Source organism: Genypterus blacodes, unplaced genomic scaffold (genome assembly GCF_046128005.1).
Source record: "Genypterus blacodes isolate CSIRO-AG114 ecotype Tasmania unplaced genomic scaffold, CSIRO-AGI_Gbla_v1 ptg000381l_1, whole genome shotgun sequence".
NCBI lineage: Eukaryota > Metazoa > Chordata > Actinopteri > Ophidiiformes > Ophidiidae > Genypterus > Genypterus blacodes.
Window position 1 is genome coordinate 2,501 of NW_027467160.1, and position 8,722 is coordinate 11,222.

Consider the following 8,722-nt stretch of genomic DNA (forward strand, 5'->3'; position numbering starts at 1 on the left):
TCCGGAAGAAGTTTCGATGACTTGTTTTGGTCGAGAGCCGCGTGGACGCGCTCGGCTCAGCGGAAGCAAACTGAACACACAGCCCCGCCCACACAGCCAGCTTCCGCTCTGTTCGCTCCACTTCTTCTTCTGCCTCGTTATTATTGTTACTGTTCTTATTGTTTCATTGCTTCCGGCGATCTGTGTGTGTGTGTGTGTGTGTGTGTGTGTGTGTGTGTGTGTGTGTGAGAGAGAGAGAGAGTGAGTGTGTGTGTGAGTGAGTGAGTGAGCGTGCGTGTGAGAGAGAGTGTGAGTGTGTGTGTGTTTTTTGAGTGTGTGTGAGAGGGTGAGTAAGTGTGACAGAGAGAGTGAGTGTGTGTGTGTGTGTGTGTGTGTGTGTGTGTGTGTGAAAGACAGTGTGTGTGTGTGTGTGTGTGTGTGTGTGTGTGTGTGAAAGACAGTGTGTGTGTGTGTGTGTGTGTGTGTACAGTATGACACTTTGGATCTTTGAGACTTTTTATTTACAGTTTTAACTTAAAGTTTAAATAAAAATCAATCACATTTATTTAATGCAGTTATAAAAATATAAACTTTGAAAACAGAGGCTTCATTTAGAGAAATAAGTCTGTAAATACTTTAAATATTAACCATTTATCAGAAATACAATTCTTTCAAAAGTGTGTTCATGAGAAATGTGTGTGTGTGTGTGTGTGTGTGTGTGTGTGTGTGTGTTATCTGAGCAGTGCTGCCACCTGCTGGTTCCAGCAGTCTACACACTGCAAGGATCTCAGCAGCGAGACAAAGTGATCGGATCCATCAGGAGACAGAGAGGACGGACAGGTCACAGGTGTGTGTGTGTGTGTGTGTGTGTGTGCTGTCCAGGTGCTGGATGAGGTCCTTGTTGAGCTTGATGACCTCACTCAGCGTGTCCTGCTCCAGACTGGAGGCCTGGAGGAGCTGCAGGCAGAGCTGATACTGAGACAGTCTGAGGACCAGGGAGCAGTTCTGACCACACACACACACACACACACACACACATTTCTCATGAACACACTTTTAAAGGAATTGTATTTTTGATAAATGGTTGTCTCTCTCTCTCTCTCTCTCTCTCTCTCTCTCTCTCTCTCTCACTCTCTCTCTACCCCTCTCTCTCTCCTTCCCCCCCTCTCCCTCTCTCTCTCTCTCCCTCCCTCTCTTTCTCCCCCCTCTCTCTATCTCTCTCTCTCTCTCTCTCTCTCTCTCTCTACCCCTCTCTCTCTCCTTCCCCCCCTCTCCCTCTCTCTCTCTCTCTCTCCCTCTCTCTCTCTCCCTCCCTCTCTTTCACCCCCCCTCTCCCTCTCTCTCTCCCTCTCTCCCTCTCCCTCTCAGTCTCTCTCTCTCTATCTGTCTCTCTGTCCTTACCTCGCTCAGTTGGACCGTTGTGTCTCTGCAGGGTTGGACATGGATGGGTTGTGATGAAATCTACAATAGAAACAAATGAAGAAAAGACTTAATAATAGAAACTTAATTTGTTGTATTTCCTGGTTGTTAATTATTTTGGTGATTTGACTTTTTATTTAGGCCCCGCCCCCTCACTCATGATTGCTTATTTCATGTCTATGTTGTCTCACCGTCTTTGTCAGAGAGTTGTTGTACTGTTGCAGGGCCTCCTGGAGGTTTTCGACGATGCTACGCATGTCTGTGTTCAACGGGAACGCCGCCACTGGTCTAAGCTCCGCCCACATCACCACAAACACAAAGGGCAGGTAACCAGAATGCACTGCAACAGGAAGAGGGGCAAAAAAATACAACTTTGAGTTCATTTCAGAAAGCTAATGAGTTTCGTTGAGAGAAAGTACTTCCAGGTCTGTCTGTCTGTCTGTCTGTCTGTCTGTCTGTCTGTCCGTCCGTCCGTCCGGCCGTCTGTTGTCAAGTATTTATGAAATCTAAATCATTTATAAGAAGTAAAAAACATGTGAATAAGAATTTGAATCACAATCAAAGGTAGGGTTGTGTACTGTGAGAAAAGAGGAAGTTCAGGTGGCGATGGAAGAAGCCCTCGCAGGTTAATAAGCATCAATGGTTTGAAATGTGTTAAGAATATTAAGAAGATAACTAGGATTATGTACAATGATTAGGAAACTAGAAATGTTGATGATTGCATGTGCTCAGATAATGTAATCACACCTACATCCTGTGTGAGGATGTAGGGGAAGAACAAAGGACAAGTAGAGCTTACACAAGAGATCGGGAAATTGTGCAAACGGTTCAGATCACAGGGTTATAAAAGTTACAGCAACGCTAGAATCTAGCTTCAGTCTTCAAAAGCCATCAGGATCTCAAGGATTATCTCTTGGATTACTAGAGGGAGTTTGTGAGCGGCCCTAACCCCCCAGGCTGGACTAGGAGATGTTTGAATGATTTTAATGTGGAGTTTGGGATGAAGTGATCGGTAACAATAATCTGTATACGAGTTTTAAATATAGTAAAGTTGTATTAACAATTCATTTACACCAAAATCAGAGTAGCAACAAAGTAGAAGTACATTAATAATTAGTTTGCATTAGTATGAAATTAGGAACCTTAATAAGAGTATATTAATAATTAAATGACATTAGTTTCAAATTAGGGAAGTTAACAAAAGTAAGTTAATAATTAGTTTACACTAGAAACAGAGTTTTGAACTTAATAGAAGTATATTAATAACTAGTTTATACTAGAATCAGAGCTTTAAGCTTAATGGAAGAATCTTAATAATTACATTACATTAAAATCAGATTAGGAAACTTGATAAGAGGTTATTGATAATTAAATAACAACTGGAATCAGATCAGAACAGTTAGTTAATTTAGTAGTGGAATGTCTTCTCATAGTTGTAATAGTAGTCTGTGTACTCTTAAGCATTAATGATTAGCATAGGGATATCCAGTATGTGATGTGTGAGTGGCTACAGCGCTGTGAGCTTTGCCCCTGCTAATAAAAACATGATCAAATCAAATTACAAAATGGTTTACATACACACACACTTCTGGACCAGTAAAGGCGCAAAGATGAGCTGACAGGAAGTGAGGTAAGAATAGGTTCTAACTGGTTAACTCTAGCAAAAGGCAAAATGAAACAGACCCTTGGGGCTCCGCTCTCATAAACACGAGCCACTAAAACCCAACCTAGCAACTGACCAAGTGCACCCGTTCATTTAGAGGAGAGCCGCCACCAACGAACGCGACCGGCTACGGTCACCGGCCCACACGGGGGTCAGCTGGGGGAAGCAGGGAAGACGTTCAGAGGAGGAGGAGGGCAGTTAGCAGCTAGGCCCTGTGAAGGTCTCTCACTGTGAAATCACCTCAGCTCTAAGCGTCTGGAAGGTAAAGGACAGAAGCTGGAACATTTAGAAGCTTTAGAAGACAAAGACTCACTGCTGCCTGCTGGGTGAAGGAGCTGAAGATGAAGATGAAGATGAAGATGAAGATGAAGATGAAGATGAAGATGAGTGGAGGTTTGTCTGCGTCCTCTGTCCTCTGTGCTGCTTTGTGCTGCTCTGTGCTGCTCTGCTGAGGCGCTCATATATGCATCCCTCCATCCTGCATCCCTGGAAAAGTCTTGGAGGAAAAAGAGTCTTCCCAAGAATCTTTGTCATCGTCATCATCATCAATCATCCCTCATCCCTCCACCCGAGCAGAGCAGAGTGGGCTAGGGCTGAGTCATAACAAAGAAAGAAATGATACCCGATCAATTAAAGACTTTAAACCTAACAGACAAACAATGGAGATCAGCTTAAACTTTGTGATGAACAAAGTGAAGATCATGAATTCATTAGATAACAAACCAAGAAAATAAATGAGAGCAAGACAGGGAGAGAGAGAGAGAGAGAGAGAGAGAGAGAGAGAGAGAGAGGAGGAGACAGAGAGAGAGAGAGAGGGGGGAGAGGGACAGAGAGAGAGAGAGGGAGAGGGGGGAGAGAGACAGAGAGAGAGAGAGAGAGGGAGACAGAGGGAGAGAGAGAGAGTGAGAGGGGGAGACAGAGAGAGAGAGAGTGAGAGAGGGGGGAAAGAGACAGAGAGAGAGAGAGAGAGACAGACAGAGACAGACAGAGACAGAGAGACAGAGAGACAGAGAGAGTGAGAGAGTGAGAGTGAGAGAGAGCGTGTGCAGTGGTACAACAAGTTACCACCTGCACACCTGTGTGCGTGTGCGTGTGCGTGTGTGTGTGTGTGCTGGTGTGTGTGTGTGTGTTACTCACAGTGTTCCAGTGAAGTTTGGCGTGGTTCCTTCCTGTTGTAACCTGATCAGATTCCATCACAGGATATCAATTAAAATCTTCATCATCACGTTCGTCATCTTTTGTTCCTGCAGCTTTTATTCTTATCAGGAACCCAAAAGATTCCAGTTCAAAAGTGCAGATCACTTAAAGGTCACATCAAAGTCCTGAAACACCTGAAACACCTGTGGACCTTCAGAAGAAAGCTGCACCTTCAAAATAAAAGTCCTGCTGTTTGTCACCATCACAGACAGGAAACAGGTTTTCGTGTTGCATTTTACATTCAGTTACATTTTAATGTTTACATGTTGAGGTCAACCATCATCATCCCTCCCTCCTCCCTCCTCCCTCCCTCCCTGAGATGTTGTACAGCAGAGCCATCACAGTATGAAATCTCCCAGAATGCCGGGCAGCAGCAGCAGCAGCAGCAGCAGCAGAGTCAGGTCCAGATGTTCTGCGTGCTGATTGGCTGCAGCCACAGGCAGGAGGTGGAGCCTCTGTGTGTCAGAGATCATCCTGCGAGCGTCCTCCAGCGCGTCCACGGCGCTCCTGCTGGCGTTGAGATCTGTGGTGGAGAGAAGGTCGAACACACAGGCCTGGTAGTACATGTCCTGGGCAGGAAGTAGCGCCGCACAGTGGGCGTGCGCGGCAGAGGCGAGCGGCGGGGAGGCGTGGGGTGGGCCGAGTGTGTCGAGTCTCTGGGAGGCGGGGCAGCCCCACACGCACAACTGCAGGTCCTGCTCAGGCGCGAAGGCCTCCACCACCGCACGTGGCGAGCGTACAGCCAGGCTCAAGGAGCGCCCGCTCTGACGCACCACCAGCACCGTGCCGATGTGGGCCGCCTGGATCTCGGCGTGCCGGCCCGGATGATGCGTGCGGACCAGGAGGCTGTGGTGGCCGCGCCGCTCGCCGCTCCACACTGAGCCGTCGGCGAACGCGGCGGGGACGTTATCCAGCTCCGCCTGGTAGATCTGCTGATCCACGCAGTGACGCCAACTCTTAAAGATGACAGTGATCTGAGGACACAGAGGCATGATGGGTAAACTGCTGCGTTCTATATTTACACTCATGAGCAGGAGCCTCATGACGTGTCTCACCTTGGTCAGCGTGGTGCCGTGCGTCATGCCTCTGCTCCGTGTGCTGGTGGCCTGGATGTACAGGTAATCATTGTCTATGAGAGGCCACGCCCCCTGCACGGTGCAGGTCTGGAACTGGTTGTTAAAGGTTCGGACATGCGGGTCTCCGAACACGCCGCAGTGAAGGTACTCTGGAGGGCGACCCTCTCCGGTGAAGAATCCCTTCTCGTAGACGCAGGTGTCCCCTGAGAGCGGTGCCTGGGGCAGGGGGCGGGGCTGGGAGGTGGGGCCCGCCCGGGGACAGCGATGCTGGATGAGGAGGTCCTCGATGCCCTGGACGGCCGAGTGGTAGGCCAGGTCACCACGACAGGCACGGGCGGTCCGCTTGGTGCACGTGGCGTAGGAGCGCAGGGCGCTGCAGTACCCGGCATTCACCACCTCTCTGCTGGGGGCGCTGCCGCCACCGCCACTGCTGCTGCTGCCCAGGTCCAACGTGGCCGCCACGAAGTCTGAGTTACACCGCAGGATATGACAGGAGGCTCGGACTGAAGACAGGAAGACAGCGTATAACTGATGAGGGAGAAAGACACTGAGCTGTTCTCACCACTAGATGTCCCCATTTACAAGACAGAAACATTTTGAGCTTAAAGTGCCAGGGGAAAGGTCACGGGGTGAAAGGTGACACTGAAGCGTCACATTGTGGTGTTGTTGGGTTGAAGTTTATACATTTATACATATTACTAACCTCCTCAGATACTGGGGGGGGGGGGGGGGGGGGCAGGGGGGCGGGGAGAAAGAAATCTGCCTCAGTCATTTACCTGAGGCGGTGCTTATTCACATCGCTCCTCTTACGGTCATGAGCCGTGTGTGAGTGTGTGTGTGTGTACCTTGAGGGAAACACAGCTGGAGCATGAGAACCACTGGGATGCTGCATTTCCATGGTAACGCTTTGTGTGGAGAGATGGAGCCCATCACCGTGACGACTGTGAAAGACAAAAGCACATCCGTGAGGGAACATGTGGGCGGAGCCTGCAGAGTCTGACTCCAAGACTAAACAAGGGGACAGCGACCCAACTTACAAAGTGACAACAGTGAGGTCATGACGTCATGACGACATGATGGAGATGATGAAGATGATGGGAACCATCATGTTCCTGTCAGAGCTGATAAGAAGTTGAGTAATATTAGCAAGGAAGTAAAATGATCAAACTAACCCTAACCCAAAGCCTGCAGAGGGCTCATCTGTCTGTTAAGCCCCGCCCATGTCTCCATAAATACAACTTCCTGCCTTCCTGTTTCCTGTCAACTCTCCTCCTCCTCCACTCTGTTCTTCTCAGGAAGAATCAATGTGTGATAAAAGCTTCTTATCTGAAGACATGATTAGATGACAGTCGTGATGATTTCATGATCCATTAAACGTCTTCCCTTCTTCTTCTTCGTCACACATCACACTCCTCAGCCTTTTCCAGTGAAGGAGCTGTAGTTTGGGGATAATGCTTACATGTCACAACAAGTACAGCTCCACCTGAGCCCCATCCAGACTGAAGGGACCTGCAGCTCAGCTGTCAGTCTGGAGCTGAGCCTCCTCTTCCTCACTACCCAGCAGAGCCTGAACGCATCATCACAGCTCCTGAGTCAAGCCAGGCTCATCAATCAGCAGCCAATCATCAAGTTTCATCTCTCATCACCTTTTACACCTGAACTCTGATCTGAGATCCACTAAGTTACAAAGACAGTTTTCCTGTTTCTATACAAATCAGCTGTTTAAGAAAAGTCCTAGAAATAAGAGTCAGGAATATAAAATACATTCAAGTTATACAAAGTAACACAACACAAAGCAGCTGGCATCAGACAATCACCCAACAGTAAACATGTAACCTGTTTATAAACATGTCACCTGTTTATAATCATGTCACCTGTCAGTAAACATGTAACCTGTTTATAATCATGTCACCTGTCAGTAAACATGTAACCTGTCAGTAAACATGTAACCTGTTTATAAATATGTAACCTGTTTATAAACATGTAACCTGTCAGTAAACATGTAACCTGTTTATAAACATGTCACCTGTTTATAATCATGTCACCTGTCAGTAAACATGTAACCTGTCAGTAAACATGTAACCTGTCAGTAAACATGTAACCTGTTTATAAACATGTCACCTGTCAGTAAACATGTCACCTGTTTATAAACATGTCACCTGTTTATAATCATGTAACCTGTCAGTAAACATGTAACCTGTTTATAAACATGTCACCTGTTTATAAACATGTAACCTGTCAGTAAACATGTAACCTGTCAGTAAACATGTAACCTGTTTATAATCATGTCACCTGTCAGTAAACATGTAACCTGTTTATAATCATGTCACCTGTCAGTAAACATGTAACCTGTCAGTAAACATGTAACCTGTTTATAAACATGTCACCTGTTTATAATCATGTCACCTGTCAGTAAACATGTAACCTGTCAGTAAACATGTAACCTGTTTATAATCATATCACCTGTTTATAATCATGTCACCTGTCAGTAAACATGTCATCTGTTTATAAATATGTAACCTGTTTATAAACATGTCACCTGTTTATAATCATATCACCTGTTTATAATCATGTCACCTGTCAGTAAACATGTCATCTGTTTATAAATATGTAACCTGTTTATAAACATGTAACCTGTCAGTAAACATGTCACCTGTTTATAAATATGTAACCTGTTTATAAACATGTAACCTGCCTGTAAACATGTAACCTGTTTAGAAACATGTGACCTGTCCGTAAACATGTCACCTGTTTATAAATATGTAACCTGTTTATAAACATGTAACCTGTTTAGAAACATGTAACCTGTCCGTAAACATGTAACCTGTCCGTAAACATATAACCTGTTTATAAACATGTAACCTGTTTATAAACATATAACCTGTCAGTAAACATATAACCTGTTTATAAACATATAACCTGTCAGTAAACGTGTCTCGCTGTCCCATGAGTGCGTCTCAGCTGTCCTGTCCTGTCCTGTGGACTCTTGTGGACTCGTGTTTGTCCTAAAGAACAAACAGACAGGAGGCCAGGGGGCGGGGCTTAATGCGGCCCTGTGGCTTCATTGGCCCTGTGTTCAATCGATCGATCCACAAATGAAACACTTGTCAAATCTTTTGGGATAAATCACTGTCGAGTTATTGACTAAGAAAAAGAAAAAAAGAGTCAGGAAAAAATAAGAAAATAATTAAAAAAAAATAGAATTTTAGAATCAAAAAACCCTAACAAAGATTTGTTGACCTCATAATGCTTTAAACACTTCAACAAGTTTGATTTTGTTGTTTACTCAGAATCCTCAAAGTGTTTAAATAACAAACATCAACTTTCAATGTCAATGTGTGGTGTGGAGTGTGTGTGTGTGTGTGTGTGTGTGTGTGTTAAACCTTAC

General features: G+C 45.7%; 1 protein-coding gene and 2 long non-coding RNA genes across 3 annotated transcripts in view; all 3 read right to left on the reverse strand.

Moving 5' to 3' along the window:
* LOC142989149 (uncharacterized) overlaps window positions 1–248 on the reverse strand; it is a 1,925-nt gene extending 1,677 nt beyond the window's left edge. Inside the window, exon 1 of the long non-coding RNA XR_012960659.1 lies at window positions 1–248. This exon is cut by the window's left edge and continues 61 nt beyond it. This is a non-coding gene — a long non-coding RNA (uncharacterized LOC142989149).
* Window positions 249–685: 437 nt separating this feature from the next.
* Window positions 686–3,211, reverse strand: LOC142989151 (uncharacterized). Its single transcript, XR_012960660.1, has 4 exons — window positions 3,138–3,211; window positions 1,590–1,738; window positions 1,381–1,440; window positions 686–984 (listed from the first exon to the last, which is right to left on the reverse strand). It is a non-coding gene; the product is annotated as an uncharacterized LOC142989151 (long non-coding RNA).
* Window positions 3,212–3,531: 320 nt separating this feature from the next.
* On the reverse strand, window positions 3,532–8,337 carry hjv (hemojuvelin BMP co-receptor). Its single transcript, XM_076138566.1, has 6 exons — window positions 8,254–8,337; window positions 6,372–6,455; window positions 6,180–6,275; window positions 5,314–5,837; window positions 4,199–5,232; window positions 3,532–3,654 (listed from the first exon to the last, which is right to left on the reverse strand). Exons 2-5 carry the CDS (start codon window positions 6,391–6,393, stop codon window positions 4,597–4,599), a joined length of 1,278 nt encoding a protein of 425 aa, XP_075994681.1. The 5' UTR covers window positions 6,394–6,455; window positions 8,254–8,337; the 3' UTR covers window positions 3,532–3,654; window positions 4,199–4,596.
* Between the last annotated feature and the right edge of the window lie 385 nt (window positions 8,338–8,722).